Source organism: Scatophagus argus, chromosome 6 (genome assembly GCF_020382885.2).
Source record: "Scatophagus argus isolate fScaArg1 chromosome 6, fScaArg1.pri, whole genome shotgun sequence".
Classification (NCBI taxonomy): domain Eukaryota; kingdom Metazoa; phylum Chordata; class Actinopteri; family Scatophagidae; genus Scatophagus; species Scatophagus argus.
This window is the reverse complement of record NC_058498.1, coordinates 11,045,111-11,070,628: the sequence shown is the minus strand read 5'-3', so window position 1 is coordinate 11,070,628 and position 25,518 is coordinate 11,045,111. Positions and strand designations below refer to the sequence as shown.

The 25,518-nt window shown below is 42.5% G+C and overlaps 1 protein-coding gene across 8 annotated transcripts in view; it reads left to right on the top strand.

The window, feature by feature from the left end:
- opa1 (OPA1 mitochondrial dynamin like GTPase) overlaps positions 1–19,740 on the top strand; it is a 34,591-nt gene extending 14,851 nt beyond the window's left edge. For 7 of the 8 annotated variants that reach the window (XM_046391548.1, XM_046391546.1, XM_046391545.1 and 4 more), the window contains 10 exons: positions 100–265; positions 641–793; positions 1,026–1,134; positions 1,270–1,349; positions 1,463–1,603; positions 1,809–1,925; positions 2,066–2,159; positions 2,912–3,022; positions 18,526–18,596; positions 18,722–19,740. In XM_046391548.1, coding sequence (XP_046247504.1) covers positions 100–265; positions 641–793; positions 1,026–1,134; positions 1,270–1,349; positions 1,463–1,603; positions 1,809–1,925; positions 2,066–2,159; positions 2,912–3,022; positions 18,526–18,590 — 1,036 coding nt within the window. In that variant the 3' untranslated portion in view covers positions 18,591–18,596; positions 18,722–19,740. Of the gene's footprint in view, positions 1–99; positions 266–640; positions 794–1,025; positions 1,135–1,269; positions 1,350–1,462; positions 1,604–1,808; positions 1,926–2,065; positions 2,160–2,911; positions 3,023–18,525; positions 18,602–18,721 lie in introns of all 8 variants that reach the window. The other variant, XM_046391542.1, reaches the window with a different exon arrangement.
- Positions 19,741–25,518: the final 5,778 nt, after the last annotated feature.

Sequence of the window (25,518 nt, the reverse complement as noted above, 5' to 3'; positions counted from 1 at the left end):
GAATCTGTGAATAATGATCACAACCTAAAAAAATAAGCTAGATATCTTGTTCCCTCCAGTTATTTGAAGTTGGCGTGACTTATTTTTTTACTTTCTCAGGGAGTCCATCTTGCAGAAGAAGCTGTGGGAACGTGTTTCCACCCATGTGATTGAGAACATATACCTACCTGCTGCCCAAACAATGGACTCCGGTACCTTTAACACCACCGTAGACATCAAACTGAAGCAGTGGACTGACAAGCAGCTTCCACACAAAGCATTGGAGGTAACACAGACACAGCTGCTAATAATGTAATTCGGTTCTTGTCACGAATTCAAATCAACCTTGCGTCTAAGCTGACCCTTAGGAAGGAGGATATGAGGACATTTCTAAATATAAATCTGTTCTTGAGTTTGTTCCTGTTCTGTTTCTCTCAGAGATAAATTATGAGGTTGCAAAACTGAATTATTATTTAATGATACAGCATTTAATTGACATTCAAATTCTCTAATTTAGCATTTTAATATATTTCTTATATTTATTTCACCCACTGTGCCCTAGACTGCAGAAATGATTGAAATAATCATTGGCTTTATGATAATATAAGCTTTCTTTCTCTTTCTCTTTCTTTTTCCCCCAACATACTTGGCCTCCCTTTAGGTTGCCTGGGAGACACTGCAGGAAGAGTTTGCCCGCTTCATGGCTGAATACAAAGGCAAAGACCAGGACGACATTTTTGACAAGCTGAAAGAGGCTGTGAAGGACGAGAGCATCAAGAGGCACAAGTGGAATGAGAGGGCCATGGACAGCCTGGTAAACACACAGTAAATCCACTCACCCTGGAGGCATGCAGAGAGCACACACTAGCTGATTTAATACTTCTGCAAGCAGACACAACTTCATGTTCATGTGTGATGAATATAAAGAAACTTGATCTTGCTTACCTTGATGCAGGTACCCACTGATGCTTCGGCGGGTATAGAATTTTTATATGCGTTACGATTATAAAAATGTGATCCTATTCTCACCCTCTTTGTGTGGTCAGAGGGTGATCCAGCACAATGCCCTGGAAGACCGTTCCATCACAGACAAACCCCAGTGGGATGCAGCCATCCAGTTCATGGAGGAAACCCTGCAGTCACGTCTCAAAGACAGTAAGTTATCCTTGGTGGCCTAATGCAGTGTCTCTTAGCTTGTGCTAGACTCACTGGAAGTGGCTACTGCTGTAAGGATACTAACTAACACGTGGCGAATATTTACTTCCTTTTGTGTCTTCGCTCTTCTTGTAGCTGAGTCAGTAATCAGAGATATGGTGGGTCCAGACTGGAAGCAGAGGTGGCTGCACTGGAAGAATCGTACACCAGAACAGGTCAGAGTTTGAGAGGTCTTCCTAATCCTTGAGTATAACTGTGCTGTTTTTTATGAGAACACCTGTTTGCCACCATGAAGACCCCACTCACTTCATTTTCTTTGACCTTTCAGCACATTCGTAATGAGACGAAAAATGAGCTGGAGCGCTTGCTGAAGCTGCACGATGACCACACGGCCTACTTGGCCAATGATGAGGTCACCACGGTCAGAAAGAATCTGGAGGGACGAGGGGTTGAAGTTGACCCTGTGCTGGTGAGATCAAAACACCTGCGTTTGTCCAATGTTCTCTTTTTTGTCTTCACTAATTTAAAACAGAATTTATATATATATATGTATGTGTATGTATATATATGTGTGTATATATATATATGTATATATATATATATATACACAGTGTATATGCCTTCTTTCGTTATGTCTAACATCCATTAAGTGCCCCACTTTCTAACCTGGTCAGATCAAGGACACGTGGCACCAGCTGTATCGTAGGCACTTCTTGCAAAACGCGCTGTCCCACTGTAACCTCTGCAAGAGAGGTTTCTACTACTATCAGAGACACTTTGTTGACTCTGAGGTAAGGAGTAAAGATGAGTAATCCTGAGTTGTCTTTCTTTTCTTTTCCATGTTATTCTCAGTTATATTTAAGGTCAGTGTGTGAAAACTAAGCTGTGTCACTGCATGTTTTTTTTGTTTTGTTTTTTTTTTTTTTTTTAGTTGGAGTGCAATGATGTGGTACTGTTCTGGAGGATCCAGAGGATGCTGGTCATCACAGCCAACACTCTCCGACAGCAGCTCACTAACACTGAGGGTAAGGGACCAGGGACTTGGTTTAAATGGTAGCCTGATTTCCAAAGGTAACGACCATTTAAATTAAAAAAAAGACTGATAGGGACAATTTTGGAAAGCACAGTTTATTATATGGTGAACTCTCTCATTTTTTATGTACCTGTGCGCTCGTACTAGTCATTTATCCTTTGACTAAATGTCATTTAGTTGGGTTTCATTGTTTCATGTTGGTACTTATCATGTGAGTTGTTCTGTAATGCTGACAGGCCATCACTGACGTTTTTTACATCATATTTATGATTTAGCCTGGACATGAGTACATCATTGCAACAGTAGCATTTCCAGTCATGCAGAAGAAACATTCAACATTGGGTTCCATGGACACAGCTTTTATTTTTCTTTTTTTTTGTTTGTTTGTTTGTTTTTCAAAAAGTGACGAGTAACAAAATAAAACCATTTATCTTAAAGTGTTTTAGATGTGGTTGACTGAGGCACGCCATTACGGCTGGCCTGAGAATTGTGACATAATCTACCCAAGATCCATAACCAGTTATTCAGGTCATTGATTACCATTCAATAATGAAATTGGTTGTCCTACCACTATACTGACGCCTATTGTGAGAATAGACATTTAATCTCCCAACCATTTTAATGGTAATCAAAAAAAATATGTTGATCGTATCATTCAAGGGGAGCATTGAGAGAAAAAAAGCAATGCGTCGTTACTGGACGGAATATTGATTTTTATACATGTGTTTGTGTTTGTCTTCTAAGTGCGCCGGTTGGAGAAAAATGTGAAGGAGGTGCTGGATGACTTCGGGGAAGACTTGGAGAAGAAGAAACAGCTCATCACTGGGCGCCGAGTTCAGCTGGCTGAGGACCTCAGTAAGTAACACAAGAAGTTACAACTGAAAAATGTTGTAAGCATACTAACTAACACACGTGACGTTAAAAACACAAACATACACTTAAAAGGCCCAAGTGAAAGTCCCAGGTTGTGTTATTTTGTATTTAGTAAATGGCTCTCTAGGAAATGTTGAAGTTGTCAGTAGGTGGCAGTAGTGTAAAAGGAAATGGTATTGGCTTGTCTCATATAGCGGTATTCATTCACTTCAGCCACCACACTGACAAAATAACACTATTTATAAGCCTGAAGGTGTGAATGTTTGACAAAAAGGCACCACTGGCCACCTTTGTTGCATGTGTTTAAAGTTATGTGGAAGATACAGTATATTAGTGCGAGAGGTTTAGGCATTAAATGGTTGAATTATTTGTTTGTTTGTTGTTGTTTTTTTCAGCCTTTGTAGGATAATATTTCACTGTAATTTGAAGTGAATCATGACTTGGAAAATCCTTGTTTTCAAAGGTCATGAACCAGACCCAAGCACACAATATCACAAATGGCTGGTGTGCTCATTTGTTGTGTGCATGGCTGACGTGAGGCTTCTGTGAGTCAGACCATCAGTCTGGCTCTGGTCTGAGTTCGATCCTGACATTAATGGCAACCAGATACAAATAGATAAGATTTCTATGTTTTTTGCACAAAGGCACCACAATCTACCCCTCTAGTTGTTGAATATTATTCATGTCTCGTGCTGTGCCACAGTACCAGACCTGCGGATATTGTCTGCTGTTTATAAAACTATCTAAATCTTGATTTATCTACAGGCGGTTGAGGAACATGGACTGCTGGTTAGCACCGCTTGACAGCAGTTGCTGGAAGTGTTATGTCAGATATACGCAGATTGTCTCATTTACACTAGTTAGAAAGTATTGCATGTACCATATGTAGGGCTTGTACACTGTGCACCTGTGCTTTGAGTTTTGGAAGATTACTTGTGTGGATCATCCCTACACATCCACTTATTTTTTTACCTGTCTGCTTGTTGAATGCTCCCATTTACAGCTAGCACAATGGAGGCTGAGTCGACTCCAGATTTAGTCTTATTCAGCAAAACCCCGCTTGTTAAGCAAAGTCTGTTCACAAAGCAGCACGCGATGCTTGCTGCCGTTTCAGGACTCTGTGTGACACAAACACACATAATCATAGCTCCTGTCACCACAAAGGCTTACACACACGTGCCTCAAAGTATAAGTTGCACACACACACACTGTTATTAACTCACTTACACCAACAAATCATTAAAACCCCTCAAATGCATGCATGGTCTAAGTTAAAGATCATTACGTTAAATATCATTAAAATTTCCACAGTACACAAACTTCTTTCAAGACTCAGTTTTTCAGTCTTCTGGTTACAGCAAGTGTCTTCAGCAATGCATATTTATGGAGCAATATTTAAAAAAAAACCTTGTATGTTGAGATTTCGAGAATCTGGTCTGTCTGTATTGGAATCATCTACATTAATCTGTCTGTCCCAGTGACAGTTTGTTATGATTTTTGTAATAATGCTACGATGGAAGACATTCGCAACTGAATGTTTCCCTTAACTTAAAAGTTTGTGTTTCCAGGGCCTTTCATTGAATTTCATTAAATCCAATTCCACATGGAATTATAAGAGCTTAAACTGACAGATGCTCTGACCTTATGATGCGTACATTAGCCATATTTCTGACTTTCTGTGCAGCGACAGGATTCAGTTGGCGGTGCTTTGCCCTCTGGCCCTGAGAAGTCTCATCCTGCTGTCTACTTCCTGCAGCTGCCAGATTTTCTTGGCTTTTATATACAGAATCTAATTGATGGGTGTTGCTGGGGCCTCAGACATTCAAATTTTAACCCTGCAAGAGTGTTTTACATTTTTTTGAAACACTTACAAGCACACACAATCCCTTCACTGCCTGACTACTGATAGGGGACTCGTGGTGTAAAGACTGACAGATGAATGACGCAGACTTTCTTTGTTCTGTCTGTGTATGTGTCTTTGGTTTGATTGACCAAGACTTAGTGCACACACTCACACTCCTTCAATGACTTTTTCCATCCAGTACTACCAGTGTATACATAAACGCACACACACACACAATCAGGTCACAGGTAAACTGAAGCTGTATTGTACATTTAAGTAGATGCACATTCAGAGTCCACATACAAATTCAAGCATACCATTACAGGCACAATCAAACTACATGGAGAGACAAAGAAACAAGAGCTACAAGTGCACACACTGTCTGTTTTGCAGGGGACTGTTTTCTATTTCTTTGCAGTAGAGTCAGGTTTTCTGTGACGCCAGCCTAGGAGAGAGAAGACACACACACACACACACACACACACACACACACACACAAACACACACAGTCCTCTCTCCGTTCCACATGCTGTCAGGAATGCCCAGACCTGCCTGGCCTTGCAAATCCCATAAGGCAAGTCGATCCCAAACTTTCCCACCATGACATTCCCACTTCCCACCGCCAAAGACTCTGCTCACTGCTGGGTGTGGGAATGTGGTTGGAATCTGTCGTAGGATCTATAGGGCAGAAACAATGAAAATATAGCTGGTTCAGTGCCAGAGCAGCTTGTAAAGTGGTCGCTAGAGCTGAGATGGTTTTTTTTATTTATTTTTGTTTGTTTTTGGTTTTTTTTTATTTTTTACAGCATCTGCATCAGTACAAGTAGCCAAGAGTTAGAGGGTAGAAGGTCCTGAGCCACAGCACTCACACAGAAAAGTATTTCTGCTATTGTACTAGTGTGCTGAAACAAAGCAAACATTTAGATAAATATCAGTGATAAACCTAATGCCATTAACTGTAATGTTCCTGGTATGTATCTCGATGGACTTGGTCACAGGTTATTCTTCATGAATCTCTTTACTAATCTCCTGCCTGTCTTTGCTGTGAACTTAAGAGTAGATACATGAAATGGCTCAAAAATATGTAAAAGAAAAAAAAAAAATATATATATATATATCTAACACCGCTGCAGTATTGTTGAAGTGTACCTCACAGCATGTCTTAGCCCTAATTTTATGGTGATGTCAGATTTTTTTTCCTTCTTCCCAGAAACTGTATGTTTCAGACTTTTAGCTTTGCCAATCTGTCAGTCTGAGTTAGTGGGCGAGTGGAGGATCTGGGTCATTAGCTTTCTGACACTTTGCACAGGCCTTTCTGTGTAATGCAGCCTCGACCCTCGTGTGTGGGCGTGGGTATGTGGGTCCATCAGTCTAGACTGAACCGCATGGCTGATGGGCTGACTCGGTGACACGCCTCAAAGCACAAAGTGAGCGAGCTTTTGATGGTTCAAAAGTCTTTTGAACCACAAAGTTCATTCCAAAAAGTTGCCTGAAGAAACACTTGTGGCGTTGTTTAAAATTCTTTTAAAAGTCCCGTTTGCAGGTTTAATCCTCAATTAGTTATGCATTGACATGTCCAGTTACTGCACTGTGATCTTGCAGTTTCCAGTTGTAATGACCCTGATTAATGGTTCCTAGGGGGAAAATATGCGCAATTTCTATTTGCATTCTGTACTGTCAGAAATTTGGGATTGATCAAAATACATCTTATTTATGAAGCATAGAAGACCAAACTACTTCAAAACCCTGTACTTCCTTGTGTCCTCAGCAGTACACCTGCCAAGTTTGAAGTTGATCGGGTGAGATATTTAGAGGACAAACACACAGAGATTCCTGGCATTATAATTATGTCACCCAAGGAAGAGGCGTGTGAAGCAATTTGTCTAATTAGCATAACTTCACTTCTACATCTCTCCATTGGTTTATTCATGTAGCTCAGATCTGCCAGTCACTGAGGTCATGTGAAGTCTGGTAAGAGAACTTTAAATACCGCAGTCTCTACAGCTTTCCTGAAAGATTGATCGCCATTTAAAATGGTAAGATCGCACATCCCTTTGTTTGTCTGTGAAGCAAAACTCCTTGATGCACTATGAAATCATCATTCCTCAGAGCTGTTGTCCCACCCACATTCCTCATTCTTTAAAAGACAACAGCTCAGATCGCCTCAGGACCAAACTTTGGCCTGACCCCACTGGTCACCCAGCTAATTCCACAGGCTACTTGATCCGGCTAGCTTTCTTTTCCACCTCCCTCTGTATCCCTCTTTCACTGTTTCGCTCCCTCTTTCAAACTCTCCAACTGACACTGTCTGTCTCTCCCTTTACTCTCTATTGAAAGACGGGATGAGAGAGAGAGAAGGAAAGAGCAACAGAGTGGCAGCCTTACCTTCACCTGACAACCTGTACTGTAAGATAGGGATGGGAAGTGATAGGATTTATTGATATCAGTCTCATTATCAATATCAGTTTGATTCATGGTTAGTTTTCTGTGTAGCCTACACAGGTTACCAGGGTCCATGTAACTTTTAGTATATCTGAGTTTGAACACAATGCAGAAACAGGGTAGAAAAATTCATAGTGATGCATGTGAATTAGGTGCGCAAAAGCTCCACTGCTTAACTAGCTGCAGCAACAGTTTGACTGTCGTCGAAAAGTGAGAGAATAATTGGACAGAATTAGTTTTCATTTAAGCTTTCTTAGTCCAACGAAAGAAAAAATCTGCTAAGCCTGTCTGTGCAGCACTTATTTTAGTCCAACGTAAGATGTTTACCCTTGATAATGGACTTGCCTCTTTGGTTGGGAAACAGTGAAACTTGTGCTTAGAGTTTCTAAACCTGCAATTTAAGCCTGTGTTGCATAGGTGTTTTAAACATTGATGCCGTTTCCACACTTACTCTGAAATGATCATTTTACAGATATCGCAGCTCACAATGTTGTCGTCTTTCTTTGTGAAATGAAGCCTTTGCCATTGCCACATTTCTTCCTCTCTGCCACGACTCCTTGCAAGTTTCCAGCAGCCTACAATCACGAGTTTTAACATTGTTCTTTAACCCTAACCCTAACCCTAGTGTCAGAAAGTAGTGCCGGCATGAGAATCAGAATTGATCATCCCAGAGGCATAGGTTTCCGATGGATCAGACAATTTAGAATCAGTTATCACCTGGAAGTGGTTCTCAATTCCCATTGCCACTATAGGAAAAGTAGGGAAGAGAAGAAGGGAACATAAAAGAAGAGATAGGAGGTGAGAGAAAGAATAAACACACCTAACAAAGGCACAAATGTGCTCCCAGGGACAATCTGTTCTTAAGCTCCATTTGCCTCTATTCGCAGGCAGGCTCAGAACTGCTCGGGTTGCAAGCACGGGTCAGGTGTGTGCGTCAGTGAGTGAGAGCGTGAAAGCACTGTTAATGAATGGTACAATGTACATCGCAAAGAGGTGTGACTGCTTGTCAGCGTGTGCCAGACCAGCTGTATGGCACAATGCCATCTCTGGAGCGAAGCCCAGGCTTAATGTTCAAGCTCAGGCCTCTGAGGAGACCACTGGGATGTCGCTTGGCTGCTTCATTGCCCCATGTAGAAATTGTGTGTATGTGAGTGCATTGTTGTACTGGAAAAAAGTACAGTGTTGCTTCATTGGAGAAAGCGCACTGTACCAGAGTGTTTGCAGAATTATTACTCTATTATGAAGTGCTGGATGTCATATTTAATATTGTGAGTGGCCAGAAACTTTTACACTCGTGCACATAAATCATGACCGCGCTCTTTTGCTAAAAGGTTTGTGTCAGCAAATTATGTCATATGGGATTTTGTCATTCATAACCTACAGAACCCCTTTACAAGGGAGTTCATGGTGGGATTTCAATATTAACCTTATGGCTTATGGTGTTTTTTAAGCCATTTTTGGAAGTTTTGAGTTCACTGTTCACCTTGACTGTGTGTGCATATTCTTTTTCTCTGTCTAAATGACCCCACAGCCTTTGACTTTTCTCACAGCCTTTTGGCAAATTGCTGCACTGTAGGTTGTAATGGTTCTTCACTGTTATTAGGTGGAGCACCTCTTCGTCAGTCACATGAATTGGCTGTCAGTGCAGGGGGAAGAAGCGGTTCCCTGCTGTCACTCACCTCTCGGTGGTTTGGTGTCAGACTGATCAAGAGCTTGTGTACAGTGCACTGGCACTGGTACCTGCATGCGTATTCACACACACACAAACACACACACTATGGGTCTTATTGACACATTGTTACATCAGTTCTTTCAACTCGTCGAGCTTAAAACCTTAGTCATGGGAAAGAGGTTATGTGAGTGTAATCTATGTGAGTACATACATTATATAGATAGGTGTGTGTGTGTCCCTTTCTGAATGTGCACGTCCTTTTTGTTGTACTTTTATTGATATAAGGACTTTTTATGATTGTGCATGTGAAGGCATTTTTGCAAAGCGATCAATGTGGCATCACTTGAACACCTGGCTACCACACAACCTTTTACAATAAGCTCATCATCTTCACTGTAGGCTTGTCACCACAGATGAATGCAAAGCTGCGCAGAAAATTATGGATTTCAGCCTTTGTGTCGAGGCTGTTTGAGGGTTAAGGAATTAAAAGTGTCAACAGAAGGTGCTCTCAAGAGCAGTGGTAATGTGTGAAGTGTTTGCATGTTTGCACACGCAGTCACTTTCTCTTTCCTTCCCTTTCTCTTGTGGAAGCAGAATACAATAAAGCTCTGGTTGTCTGGGCTTGCTCACCGGAATGCCCTCTCAGCCTCATGCTCACTTCGTTTCCTTTCATCTCCTCCCCCTCCTCCTCCTTTGAGAAGCTTCCTCCAGAGAGATTAGTGAGGGCTCAGTGAGAAGTGCTCCTCTGTAAGGGATGACGTATCGTCTTAAGGTGTTGTGCGCACATGTGCCTGGTTTCATGGGGGAGGCGGGGGAAACAGACTGTCAGGACTCTGCTGTTGCTCTTGCACAGACCTTACAGCTGGTTCGTGTTTTCTGCTAGACTTTAAAAGGGCAAGTTTTGTTTCCAGGTATTAATGCTTCTCTTGTTTTAATTGCCATGCCTCTGAAGATTATGTTGATGGTATTGACAGCTGTTTAACTGTAAGACGTCTCAACACCCGTAGCAAGAAACTGCTGCACCCACACATTTTGAACCCATTCGTTCCAAGCATCTCAGTTTTTTTTGTAATCACTTACAGGTGTTTTTTTTTTTAATCAGGCCATGCCCACACGCAATTTGTGAGAAAAAAAAATAATTAAAAAAATATTTTAAAAAAGTCACAATGTTATTGTGTCGCACAGGATTTTTGAATTAATACAGTATAAAAGAAGCAACTTTATCATTTTATTATTAACCGAGTTAGAAACACCCATTTCTGTGCTGCTCCATTGAGAGCCCAGATTAGACAGCGAATTGACTACATTAACATGCAAACTAAGTGAATAAGAAGAAAGTTTGACACAAGTTTTCACCATCCACTACAACACAATCCAGCGTCTTCATCATCAGCTTTCACTGTGGATCATGTCTTTCAAAGACCCTTTTTCATGGACTGAAAATGCCACCTTATTATGGACGAAAAGTTGAAACAAAGGAAACAGAAATTCAAATGTATCCGCATCACTAGAACATGGCCTCGGTTGGCTGGTGAGCATTTTGCAACATGGTTGTGGTTTTATGGAGTGAGATAGTGTGCCGATTTTCTGCTCTTTGGCACATTTGTTGCTATTGTCCTTACTTGCACTCTTTCAATTTCAGTATGACCAGTATTACCTTTATGAATTAGAATCACATACAAAACAACAGAGTAAGTCTCTGATGTTCTGTCTCTGCAGTGACACCTCTCTCTGTGGTTGGCCTTGTTCACATCATTCCCTCTAACACTTTGTCTTGCTTCTTTGTCTCTCCTTCCTTGGCTTCTGTCTCTTTCTTTTGTTCCCTCTTCTTTTAGCTTTCCACCTTTCTTGCTCTTCTTTTAACGCTGAGTTGCGCTCTTCCTTCCAAAATCTTTTTTGTGTCTGAATAAAGTAGACAGTAGTTAGTCAGCATTGTTGCTTTGTGAACTAAGGAGGCTTTGGTAGTGATGTTTTCGTTTTCTTCCCGCAGTGGAAGAAACCTAAGGCTGCAGAGTTGCTGCCAGATGATTCATTTTCTCCCTGGGAGCATCAAGTACACAAACAGTAGATCCACAGTTGTCATAACACTGGCAAAGATGAAGCTGCTCCTCCTGCATTTTATCTAATCTGTTCCTGTTGTGATCCTGTTGATTCAAAAGTGCTACTTTTCTATTGCAAGGCACCTTAAAACATCTTTTTTCCCACATCTCATCATGTTTTTGTTTTATTTTTTTTGTGAAGTGAAGGTTCATGAAAACATTGGCCTTATTACCTGCTCCCATTGTTTGGACTCTGCCCATACACTGTTTCAGTAATCTGAATTTCCACCAGTTGTCTTTGTGTTGCTCCATCTGTCTGTACAGTCATACTTGATCCTCTCTCCGCTGTCTCATGGTGCCTCACTAAATCTGGTCTCTAAAATCCCCCCCATCACAAGACAGATCATCAGAAGCAACACTGATGTTAAGCCTGTGGCATCTCTTTCTTTCAGTGTTAAATTCATCCGCATTGACTTCCTCTTTATGTCTGTCTTCTGTCTGTTATACTCTGCCATACACTGTCAGTATCTTTTTTTAAAAAAAAAAACTGATGTAAAACACAGGAGTCTCTTTCACCTCTGCTTGTCTTCCTCTTCCTCCTCCACCTCACTCCATCAACTCTTACACCAGCCACCTGCCCCCATTTCCCAAAGTCTTGACCTGCGTCTCTTTCCACTTTCCCATCATCTCCCCCACCTCCACATCTCTCTCTTTCTCGCTTCCCCCACTCGCTCGAGTACATCCATCTTTTGGACGTTTTCGACATTTGGCACAGACCTATTGCGTGCAGCTATTCAGCCTTTGATTGACATACTCTTGATATTACAGGGCTGTTAGTCACTGGTCAGTTCAATTGACAGGCTTTGATAAGACACTACATTGTCTTTGTTTAGTAGCTGATAGTAGTTACATAGTACAGTGCAAAACCTGTTGCTCTGACATGTACTCAGTGTTTGTACTCCACCTTGTTCACGTCCAACAAATGGCTCACTTTAAAGATGTTGATAACTTTTAGACAGCATTACCAGATGTTACGATGTTTACGGCATTTACACACATGGTTTATTTGGCTGATAAATCGTGCAGGTGATGTGGCAGCCTCTGAGTATCTTCTCTACATACCAACTCAGAGATAAATCCAGCAGGAAACAAGGAGAAAGAGCTGTGTGTTTTTTAGATGACAACCAATCAAGAGGCGATAATGGAAGTGTTGATAACGAAATAAAAAGGAAGGAGAATGTGAAACCATTTTTCATTCACCTCAGGGACTAAGAGGGAGCAAGTGTGGGAAAATAAGAAAGAGGGACGTGTGTGATGGGAGGGGAACTTCAGCGAGGCTTCTGTTCACATGTTTCCAGCAGAGCGAGGCCACCAGGGACCCGTTCCCACCGATCCTGCTGTCACTCACACACATACAAAGACCTGACATCAGATGCTGGTTAGGATGAAGTAATAGGAAAACCATAGACTCCGTCTGTTGTAGGTGAAAAAATAAAGGCAAGGTTGGAATTTTCTCATGTCATGACCGTACAGCCCTAGAAGGTCAGTCCAACCCTCTTCTTGATTTATTGTTGTCTAGTTAATAGACAAAAAGTTTGGCTCTCATTGAACAGTTGTGTGGCTGAGAATATGTTATTTAGGTAAATGTGTTTCCTGTATTCCTGTGTTCCTGTGTTTCCTTTTTGAATGCTGTTGGCAAAAAAAATGAATTGCTTGAAATCTTTGTAATAATGTTACCTTCATCAGGTACTTTTGTACTTTTTTGGGGTACCTGTATTACTTTGTCTACCTTTGCACCTGAACAGGCCTTTGCTAGAGGACCTCAGACCTCCAGGTGCATTTACTGGCACTTTAGTCTTATATGGATGTAAGTGTGCAGCTGGAAACATGTATTTACCTGAGGGCAGCACAGGGAACAAGAGAGCTTTCTTATCTCTCTCTGCCGACTTGTTTGATCGGCTGTTTTGGGGTCAGCACCATGTCAAGAAGGGACTGGGAGAAGGTGATTAAAAACTGATCCTTTCCATTTAGGTCCAGGTATCAATAGGGCTGCCTCAATGCGTGCATTTCAAGTGTTTGTTTTGTGTGCTCACTCCGGAGTTAAGCATTAGGCAACCTGGTCCACACACCTGTGGCTGATTCAGCACAAGGGAGTTTCTCTTAGGGATTATGACAGGATCTCCGTTTAAACCAGACTTGTCAGCCTCACATCCCCAGGCCCATGGTGCTACTCGAGATTGATTGCCACTTAGCCTCAGCACAGGGCTCCATTCGCCTGCAAACGGTGAGTCTTGGAAAACTTTAGACCCCTTCAGACTTTCTGGGATTTACACCATGTCAATTGTAAAGACCCAGGGTCCACACATGCTCCCAAAACGACGTGTAGACCGACAGCTGTGGACACCGCGGGTGCATAGTTCTGTTTATACTGCTCTCTGGATTACGTATTCGCACACATGCGTCGACGTATTCCATAGCTTGTCGCAGTGTACAAGTGACATCCACACAAAGCTTCACTCAGCCCGTCAAGCACTCACAGTCACAAAAAACTATAATTTCAGCTTTTCCGAATCAGGCTATTCATTTTTTACAATGGGTTTGGAAAGTGACAGTGAAGGCTTTCTGCTAGTGTGTATTCTCCTCTGTTGCATCAGCATCATTTACGATTAGTCTGTTAAATCCATCGAGCCAAGAGCTAAATCCACATCTAGTCCTCATCTTTATGACCCCCAGCACTAAAATCTTCTAAAATGTCTGGCCCTTCAAAGGCACACAGCTCAACAAGAGTCATCACCTGGCTCTTTCAGAGGATTTTCCTTTGCATTTTGCTGTTTTTGTTTAGTCTGCCCTCTGGCTGACCCCAAGCTTTGACCTGTTCAGACCCTACGTATGTCTTTCCCCAGGTTGAACTGCTCTCTCTTCCAGGCATCTGTTTTGTAGATAAGAGCTATGAGTGCGAGGGCTGATTCATTGCTCTGTCACCGACATGGCGTTTGGGCCGTCGACATCCCTGCTCTCCCTCAGCCCATGTCTCCCACGGCCCAGTTTTTATAGCATGACAATCCAGATTTAGTGACAAATCAAGCAGCCAGCACGCTGAGGAAAAAGACTTTTCTGTTTGTTACATTAAGAGATCGGCTTTCAGAGGAGGAAACAGCAGAGCATTTCAACATTTAGTGTCCCCACCTACACTGTGACCCTGGCAGTCATGAGATATAAAAAGTTTCCTCGTGAATGATGACAGGTTGGGACAGGAACCAAACCCTCCACCCCACGAGTGACCATGCTGTTTGGTTGTCAGTAGAAAATGTTAAAAACTGCGTGGTAAAGTAACTTCAACCTTGGCGACTCATCCTCTGAAATCATTCTTTTGCCACTTTTTCATAACAGCCACCCTTTCTTTACAGGAGAGTGGCCATCGCCCACAGTAAGAGGATTAGTTTTTTTTCTGTCTCACAGTAAGTTGCGGGCCTCCCTGTCCTCTCTGTCCTCTCCCTCTCATCTTTTTTCTCTCCTCTGTTCTCACTGTCCTCTGTGTTGGCTACTTGTCCAGCAGGGCCATGCAGTTTCACAGTCTAATTACAGGTCAATTAAAGGCTTTGTGGCTCAGCCCTCCTTCTGCCAGCGCTTCGGCCATAGCAGGCTTTTGGGACTCTACAGAGTGAGAGTGAATAAGATATCATTTCATGTGGAGATCAGCCGAGAGAAGGCCTTGAAAGAGGGGATGGGGGTGGGGGGTTCCCTCTGTCTCAATGGTCCCTCCACCCTCACCAACCCACACAACACCCAGCATCTTAAAGAAGGGGCCTCTGGGATAGAGGCCAGAGGATTATGGGAATATTCATGACCAGATAAAGGGGTGAGCGGTTGAATGACTGTGTTTTGGGGCTCATCTCTTAGGTAAATAGGGGCCTAAATGGAGTTTTAGTTCGCTACTCCCACTGCTGCTCAGTGAGGACGCAATGGTGACTCTGTCCACTGTGTTTTTTTGTTGCATTTCCCCAGGATGGTGAAAAGAAAGCCTTGTTGTGGCCTTTTCTTCATCTTGCTGCTGTCTTTTGGTGACAAACAGATGGTGGTGGGGTGAAATAAATATCTGTTTCTCACAGTTTTTATCCGCAGAATATTGGCTTTTCTGAAAGACGTCATTCACTGGTGGCCTCATGGGCTCCTAAAAGCTGCTGAGGGGTCATTTTAAAGTCATTAAGCGTCCCCCTGTATGGGAATGGTTGATGGGCTTTGCTGTCTCCAGAGTGTCATGGTGGAACTCAAATGGTGCGGGTAGTCAAGCACAGATAAAATACAAATGTGTATCAAAAGAGCTGGCAGGTTGGTTGAATCAGCCCTTGTTGAAAAAAAAAAGATGTGTTGCGTTGTTGGCAGTTTGTCTCTTCAAGGCAGCATTGAGATGATGAGATATGATCCAAGAAGTCCAGTTTCAGTAATAGATTCAAACACACGCGAAGGCTTGAAGGCTTATGAGACACAAAAATAATATTCAGAGGTTTCCAGTACAATGAAGAAGGATTTTTCAACTCTGGAAAGTTAACACAGCAGCGAGGATTGTATTTTTCATTGTGACGTTTGTGAAGTTAACAGTGGAAATACGGCATTCAGGTTCCAAAGTAACGTGCCAGGAATGGATGGACATCGCATTGTGTTGCAGAGGCGTGCAACCTTTTTTCCTATTTTTTCCATGCAGTGCTAAAGTTGCTCTGAATGGGGCCCAAAGTTAAAGGGTCTCATGGTGTGCAGGGCGTAAAGCCTTCTGAGGCAAATGTGTGACTCGTGATTTTGAGCTGTATAAAAAAAAATGGCTTGACTTTACAAGTGCTGCCCAGTACAACCGCAGTTCTACGCTGAGGCTCAGGTGACTCCGCCGTCTGTAAGCCTGTGGAATCAAATCTGTGTCTGTTCTTATCACAAGTCCCCCTAATCTAATGCTCGGCCACTGCTGCCCCCAGTGATTTAGCGGAGCTTGTTGTCTGAGCCCGACAGTTGGCAGGATGCTTAATGTTTGACCCTTTTTAATCGGTCTCCATCTGAAACACCGAGGCTCCACAGAGCACCTTATCATCAGCCACATCTAAACCCAGTTATAAGCTTTGAAGCTTGAACCAGGGGATTTCCCGTGTTTTAACGATCAGACAGTCCATACCCTCCTCTCCTAACACCAACCAAAACCCCACCCCCTTGTACCACACATCTCTTTTTCCACAGGTCTGACAGATGTTGGTAATCCTGCTCTGATTGGCTTGGATTGAGTAATGTTGACCTGTGGTCAGGGCACACAGCCCACACGCCTCAACTCTCAGCTGCCTCTGAGCCGTGCCCTGCGGTGGGCTGTGTGCTGGAACGGCATACCGCAGGGTTACGTTTCATTCAGCCCCACACCTGCTGCAGTGACTTGTCAGCATGCCCCTCGACAGGCCTCCTTAATGCCTCCATTAGGTGTTGTAATCGCCACCTAACGCCCTGCTATTTTGCTTGAGTGTGTTAACAGAGTATCAAAGGCCGGGGATTTTCTTTTCTTTTTTAATTTTTTTATCTTTGTTTTTCTGCCACCTGCCAGCGGTGAGTGTGTAGGAAGGTGAACAGAGGTGGAGGTGGCATGACTGTACAGCTCTTGCTGGTTTCCAAGACATTCAGGTGGCTAGATTAGTGTGTCTTTCAGACCAATGCTTTTCTGGCTGTCAGTTATTTTTTCTCTCTTATGCCTGTGTGTGTGTGTGTGTGTGTTTTTCAGCTCCTCTCGTGTTATCCAGCACTCCTCAGCTCTGCTAGTGTTTCAAGACGTGTGTGGGGGTGTGTCTGCTGCATCTTTCACGACCGTGTGCTTTTCATCCGTCAGGGAAAAGGATACCTCAGCAGCCGTGCTCCCTTCAAAAGGGGGCTGCAGACAAGCCCCCGAGAACGATATTTGGTTTCACTCTAAAGCACGCACAGTTATCACCTTTGTCCCGACCTGAAATGGACACTTAGGACGCTGTTGGTCTGAGGTCCTAAACCACAGTGATTCATCTCCCTGAAAATGAGCAAGTGTTTTCACTGTGTTTTCATTGGGCCTCCTCGTAGGAAAACAATCGACAATAGGTCGAATTGGGATCTCGTGTGGCTGATTGATCAAGATAGAGCAACGCTAGTTTGTTCTTCGAAGTCGGTGTTTGAGTTTGTGCTTGGAGGAGATCCAGACAGATTAGCGAGGGTGACAGGGAAGCTGGAGAGCCAGCCCGGCCTGGAGGTGCAGCTGGCACTGGGAGCCACAGCTTCCTTTTCTCTGCTGTGGCCACACAGACTTCCTTCAGCCACTGTTTAATCAGCGATTAAGACTGCTTTAGATGGCTTGCTCATCTCGTGTGACAGTACATGTTGGATGGAAGGATTGCTCGTCTTATGCAGTCTCTGGACAATAGGAGTATAATCATGAAAAGAGGTGACTGACTGTTTTCCAGTAGTTCCCCCCCCCCCCCTCTTTCATGTGAAATGTTGTTGTTACCGTATCTCCTTCTGTCCATTAGCAAGGTGCCCGTGAGGTGCATAGCATGAAAAAGGGAGCTTGAGAGCTTTGATGTGGTCTGTGCTAACTGGGAAAGGGTACACAAGCCTTCCCCATCAGATGTGTGAAGGAGGTCTGCCTTGAGGTTTGGCTGTCACTGTCAGAGGAGACCATCTGGTGTTTTGGAGAAAAATGTGGGGAAATTTCCACCTGCACAAATATACGGTAGGGACGGGAATTAGGGATAGACCCATGAACGACCTGGAAAGTTATTGAATCCAATATTATGTATTATCGCTCTCTTTTTTTTCTTTAATTATTATTTTATTTGATTTTTGAATATTAATCTGAAACTGTATCAACCAATAACTAAAGTTATCAAATAAATGTAGTGGAGTAAAAAGTGTAGTATTTGCTACAGTGGAGGAAAGTCTAAAGCAGCAGAAAATGGAAATACTCAAGTAAAGCACCTCAACATTCAACATATATACTACAAGTATAGAACTTGATGAAATGTGTTACTCTGTGGTCCATCATGGGTTGTTCTAAAGTTATACACAGCAATTTTTAATTTCACTACAAATGTATATCAGCTCCAGGTATCGGTTATAAGTCTCTTTGATTGCTAATAATTAATAATGTTATTGACATTTGTTGTTTTCTCTGTTTGAAGAGAACATTTATGACCTGCTGCTCATCCACTTTATTTAGTACTTATTATTTTTAAGTTAATTGCTCAACCCAGAAATGTGAAAAAACACAGCAGGACACAACAGGAATTAATTAGGACTGCATCTGACAGTTTGTTTCCATTAGCAGTGAACCTGCCTATTATTTTCCAGATGTTCAGAGACTTACTCTGTTGTTGAAGTAGTTTTTAATTTTAATGTAATCAACTCAGAGTTTTGACGTTGTTTTAAGTGTTTCTTGTGTTAGTTTGATATTTTGTGTCCTGAGTTTGACTAACCAGCCGACTTTGTGTGCTTCCTACAGAGAAAGTTCGTGAGATCCAGGAGAAGCTTGAAGCCTTCATAGAAGCTCTTCACAAGGAAAAATAATAAAAAAACAGGTATTTTTGTCTCTGTGTAGTAAAGCTTAACTGTGCCAAACTCCACCTGAATTACTATTGGATTATCAACTGAACAGTTATACATATAGCTGATGTGTTGTTCCTTTTTCCCTTTTCTCCACAGAACTATTGAGAGTAAATTTGTGGATCACAGCAGAGAAACGCACTGAATAAAGACAACTTAATCTGTAAATGACCGTCATCACCTCCTGGCCCTGCTCCATCACTCATCTGATTTTAATACCCACCACTTGGCTTCCTCTCCCCCCTTGATGCTGGATGAGATGGAGGGACAGTTTTCAAGCTCTTTCTTCCATTTTCCTTTTTTTGTTTTGCTTTTGTCTTGCGAACTGTCCTGGGTTAACAGGGGGACTTCTGCACAGGAGCCCAAACACAGTCGGAACAGGAGGAAAATGAGAAGCTTGCGCTGTGTTGTCAGACCTCTGACCTCTCATTTTCAATAAATGAGAATTGTGTACATGTTTTTCTGCCCAGTTTTTTGTTTTCACTTTCTGCTGATGCCGTCTGCGTATGTGTGATTACAGGAGTGTGTATTCACTGGTGTGCGTAGAAAGAAACACCGTTGGCAGTGTTCCTGTTCCTAATGGGTGAAACGGCCTAGAAATTCATACTTTTATCTCACCTGGTGCTCCTAAAGTTTGCCTCTGTTTAACACTTACCAGTCGTAGCTCTTTCTAGCCGCACTGAGGATCCATAGCACTTAAGTTATCTCTCCAAGCTGCAGCTGTACCCCTAAATGACATGTTCTCACATATAATCCACTTCCTGGTTCAACACGCAGCTTCCCTCCCATCGCTCTTCATTGTAACACAGGATACGATCAGCTCTGAAAGTGCTGGAAACAATATTATGTATAGATTCATTTCTTATTAATTTCATCTTTTGGGGGTTTATTTGACAATTTATTTGCCAAATGCACATAGCTTACCTTTTTGTTCCTGTCTTTGTTTCTGTGTGTGATGTTTGTACTTTCTTCATTGTACAGCAACATTTCATCTATACTCTGTATTCCTGTGTTGTGACTGATAATTATACAGCATCCGAAAAAAGAGATTGAAAATGGAACTGAACATAAATTCGAGATGTTTCCAGATCATTTAGATAAATTATTAAACCAAGTGCTGCAGTTTTTTAACTGGTTATGTGATGTCTAATATATCATTACTTAATAACTATATTACATCATCAGTTAAAAACATTTGTCATAATATCGGCTTAAAAATACATTATCAACCAGTTTAGAGGAGCATTTCAGTGGATTTTGAAAAGCTATGGCTCTGTCTGTCAGTTGTTAAGCTCCACTTTGGATCAGGGTCCAGAGTCTTCCCTGGTCTACTATCCTGTCCATCTTTGCCAGTTACTCCAGTGGGTAGGTGGATTTTCTTGTTGCGTTTCCTTTCTGCACCAGGTTTGATGTTCTTTGATGTTTATTGGGCAGGTCAGTTGTGACTGTACACGCATATGCAGCCGAGATCCGCTTTTCCTCTCCTGTTTGCAATCCAGTGGTCCATTGAGATCTTATGTCTCTTGCCGTTTCGGTGATGAGATAAAAAAATAAATAAAATAAAATAAAATAAAACAAACATAAATGAACAGGAATTGACCTCAAAATTAAGAAACAAAATCTAAATATTGGTAGCGGATTTTAACCTGAAAATCAAAGCGTTTGTTAACTCACTGATTCTTCTACAAGTCACTGTCCTGGACAGGATGTTTCCCCACTGCTCCCAATGTTGCGCTTCTTCCTCATCCTCATCTTCCAAACACCTATTTCATCTCCACTCTCTTTGCACCTTCGTCATTTGGACATGTAGACGTCCACTCACTCTTTCTTGCTTGAAAAACCATCTGATGTTTGACTGAGAGCGGGGAGAGAGACCGTGTTAATCCTGTCCTCCTATTCATGTGTATACGAGTATAGATCTATAACATGCAGTGCGTTCTGCACAGGCAAAGTAAATGAAAAGTCATGGAGATACGATCGTGTACAGCACACTGTATGCAGTGAGCCACTTGTATAACAGAAAACCAGTGAGTTGAGTTAATGAAAAATGTTTTATGTTGTAGAAAATAATGTTTGCATGGTGTACCCCATCAGGTCTGCTTTATTTATTAAATTTGTGTTTAAAAAGAAAATAAAAATGACAAAAATAAAATTGACCTTTTTCATCATGTGTGCAGCTTGGCCAGCCACAGTAAATGTTGAACCTCTTTGCACTTTTGAAGTCACCTGCTGTTGAGGCTGTTGAGCTCAGTGTTGTTGTTTTTTGATTGTTGCCTTGAAAAATGTCCATTTACCTGAACCTTTAGCAAGCGAAAACCTTGAATAAAATGAAGAAAGCTTACAAAACAGTCACTGGCCCGTTGTAATCTTACAGAGCTTACAACGGGCCAATGAGAGCTTACAACCCCCATATTTTTGTGTAGACCCTGAACTTTCATCATTGGCTCATTTCAAAACTTTCAGTAGCCTAGTAATCTAATACATTACTCTGCTACTGCGTCAAAATTTGCCTGAGAATCGAGAACAAACACTGACACTCATAATAAAACAAGACAGCCGTGCTAAGCTGCTCTGTGAGGTGAGCTGTGCTGTAACAGCGCTTCGAGCTAAAAATGCCAACATATCCACAATGACAGTATTATGATCTGCCAACATGCTGATGCTTGCCATGTTCGCCTCGTGTTATGCTAACTAACTCGGTGATTAGCACTACATAAGTACACCCGAGGCTGATCAATTGACAATGAATAAATGTGCAAAATTTCATGCCGTTCTGTTTAATAGCTGCTGAGAGGTTTCAGTTCAATAAAAAAAAAAAAAAAAAAGCTGGAAAGCTTTGATGCATTGTTTCACTCTCCTCCTCGGAGAGTTGTGCTGCATGTCCATGTGTTTCCATTACATGGTCTGCTGTTATCCTACAGCTGGTTGCTTCTGGATGCAGTGACCTGTGTGCTGATGTGATGAGGCCTCTGCCCCAGGTCTGGGCAAACCCTCAGAGTATTTAACTCCGCAGGCGGTTATCTCAACTCAGAGCAGGCTGGAGACATGTTGCAGCCTGAGGCAGCAGCTAGGGAGAGGCAGACAGGCAGCTGAGGGCCTGACTGATTAATAAGTCCAAGTCCAGAGGTCCTCCACTCCTGGGCATCCTCTCCTCTTTCACAAGAGCCTGGTTGTTACTTCATCTCCACGTGGCTCAAAGGGCAGCACAGTGGGGATGGATGTAAGGCTAGGCCGGGTGGGGCTCACCCTCACTACCAGTACCTTAGGTTTTACACATGGAGATAACTAGCTCATGTCAGTTTTCTTCCCTGTTTTCTTACAAACAAGGTAAAAGGAGTGAAAAACCCTAATGACTTTGTAGCAGCTATGAAAAGAAAGGGGAAAAAGTCAACCTCCAGCTGAAGGCCTTTGTGCTATCAGATAGCCACGTTCTGGGAGGAGGGAGGCCGGCAGGGACACATTATACGCCATTAGCATCTGCAAAGGCCGTCACGTTGACTAATAGCCAGAGCCACAACGGCACAGTGGTTCAGTTTGTGTTTTCCCTCAATCCCCTTTATGCTGGTGACACAAAAGCAGCCGAGCCAGACCTTTCAAATATGCCACAGCAGCAGACGTGCACAAAGCTTCATTTCTAGTCTTTCTTAAGGAAAAGAAAAGGCCGATCTTGTTTCTTCTTTTCTCTTTTTTTTTTATAAATCCCCCACCTCATCACACAGACACTTTCTGCGTTTTTTGGCAGGGGGTGTGGCAGGTCGGTATATGATGAAAATGTTGAATAAGTATTAGAAAAGGGCAATAAATTGTGGGGATGGGCGTTTTTTGGCAGTAGCAGCAGTGTTAACATTTGTTTGCCTTCTTGTTGGCGATGCTGTCTTTGTTCTCGTCTCTCTGTTCCTTCTGTTATCGAGCTGTCGGTTGAGGTTGTGGGAGAGGTGGAGATTCCGGCAACCAGATTAACGTACATGGCTGTCAGCTGATGTAAAGCATCCTCAGGTGGACATTTACCCAAACTACAGGGATTTAAGAAGTCCACGAAGTTCAAAATGTTTCGCTAATTTCACATGAAAGATTCTCTGTAATTTGTATGTAATTTTTTTTCCCCTCAACTTTAATTTTGATCGCTTTATATTTACTAATGAATATTTATTCTTATAGAGAAAAAATATTGAGCCTCTGAGATAAATGTTTCAGCTTTAATAACAAAAATAACCTGATATGTTCATTACTGGGACTGTTCTATGGCTTCACTTGCTTTTGCAAAAAGGAAAGAACCTGATTTGAGCGACACTTGTTCTCCTGCTTTCCTCTCTAATTATTACTGTTTATGCACAATGAATCTATTACCTGCGTTGTTATTTTTTATTTTTCGTGCATAATGACCATTGACTGTAACAAATATGGACAGTTCATGAGAGATTTGGGCTCTCCATACACAAGAGACACTGTATAATATTAGAGTAGACACTATAACACATGAAAGACACTGATTTGGCCTCTGAGAGTCACTTATCAGCACTTCAGTCAACAAGTGCAGATAAATACAGTGGATGTAAATCTACCACTTTGGGCCCTGGGATACAAACTGCCACCGTTGAGTCACCGCTGATGAATCTTATCAGAGGCTTGTTGAAGCAACAGGCTTCCTTCTCCATTACAGCCAACAAAACCTTCTACTGTCCCCAGGGCCCGCTGCTTTCTGCCCCGAAGAGAATAGCGTCACAATTGGCCTTTGTGTTCATTATGTTGGAGGCATCTTCCCATTGCACTGTGGGGTCCATTCCAATGCTGAATTAGGCCCATGGGGATTTTAGCCAAGTCACAAAGGTCAGCGACCCTTCTTGTCATACCCCCAACAGACACACACACACATACAGAGAGCCCTGTTCTTATTTTGTGTGAGCAATAAATTATGGCACTCAGTGCTTAAATGTTAGGAATTGAAGCAGGCTCGACCGTGTGAATCCTGTGGTGGTCCTGTATCTATATATGTGCGTGTGTGTGTTTTCACAAGGGTGGCGGGCCAAAACGCCGCAGCCTGTTCTCACCATTCAAGTCTGACGTCCGCTCTAAAAGAATACATGAAATGACCTCATGGTTTCACGGCACGGGACGTCATAAATGAACCAGCCCATTGTGGAGGGAAACAGGCTCCATTGATAAATCCCTGATGGCGGATCTATATTTGCCTGCTAATCCCTTCAAGTTTCAGGGTGTCTGCTCACATATGGGGTCGCACAACAGAAAAAAGCAAGCTGGACTGTCAACGCACCACAGCTTAAAATTTACCCTCACATGTGAATGTTCGTGTGGTAATTAATGTGAGGGAGGAGGGTGGCTAAATTGGATCCCAATGTGCAGCGCATATCCTAGAAATCTGACTTGTGTTTTTGTTTTAATGCATGAAGAAAATATGCCCCACACCATCTGAAATAACAGACCATATTTCAATCTGATGAGCATCTTCCTTAAGTCAAAGTATTGTCTCTGTGTCAAATGTTTTTCTTCTGAGCTTCAGATACATAAAGTGTGCACATTCCTCTTTATGTAATTTGTCCTTCAGCTGTCATTTTTGACCCATCAAACCACCTGACAACAAATGGAAATAAATCCAAACAGCTGATTGTAATTTAGTTAAACATCTCGATGTTGTCAATACTGCAAAGAAAAACAAGGTGCCAAACATGTGTCACTCTGGACATGCCTGCTAAAAAGCAGGTTACATCCCATCCCAGAATCATCAGATATCAACAAGAAGTGAGTCCGCAGTATGAACATTATCATAAAAACATAATGTTAGAGGAATTTGGATTAAAGCCTCCCCTGGATGACAGGTAAAGTTTGACTGAAACAGTGGGAGAAGAAATGAAAGGACTGTGTGTAACAAGGAGGGAACCTTCCTCTACAGAGAGGAGTTATGCAAAGTTGCCATGGAAAAGCTAATCGTCGCACAAACTGTTTCTTAATCGACTGGAGGTCTCAGTGAGAGGGAGGGACTCAGACCTTTTAGCACAAGAAGCGGCTCTGGGTTTGCATGGACTTAGTGGGATTATGTGAGCATTCATGGTAACCAGTGAGGCCAGCAGGTGAGGTCTGGTCTCAGCTGCCTTAGCCTTTAGGTAAACACAGAAAAGGGTTGCCAGATCCTGGCTGTGTTGCCAGGCTGAAATTGTGTCTGTCCACACTACTTACGTCAGTCAGGCTGATCTGCCTCCTCCTGCAGGGTGGTGCTGTCAGGGGGATGCACTTGTTACCAGATTGGGGGACGCTGAGGACCGTCTTTCATCGTCTAAGTGCCACAGTGAGACTGGACCAAAAACGGTCTGGTGACATTACTTGACTGGCCATCAATAGTATCTTAGCAGGCGCTAAAACCAAAAGCAAACACGCAGCGAGCCTGAGCGTGAATTCTCGAGGCAATGCTGTGTCGCGTTAGCAGCATAGTGTGTTAAAGCGGAGCCGAAATGCCAACAGGCCTGGTAAAGTGATCAAGTTAGTGAGCTTTTGTCTCTTTTCAGGAAATCCTGATCTGATTTTCACTCTGCTTCTACATTTAATTAGATTTGCATTTTCTAACAAGCCTGTTTTACATGTGTTCTTGGAGTTCGACAGCACAACAGGCTTATCTAAAAGAATAGTCCAGTGTTCTCCCACAATACTTTGATTTCAACCCTCCTGACATCGCAGCCGATTAAGACAAGGGAATTGCCACGTTACACACTCGCCGTTGTCAGGAATTCTTGCAAATTTGCTTCTCACACACAAAAAGGTGTTGTTTTTTTCCTCATCATGACCTTTGCTCAGATAAGAATTGAAAATAAGATTTAAGGAGACGGTGAACTGAATGAAAAACAGCTCTAAGAGGGTAAGGTTTGGGAATATGAAGGCAGTA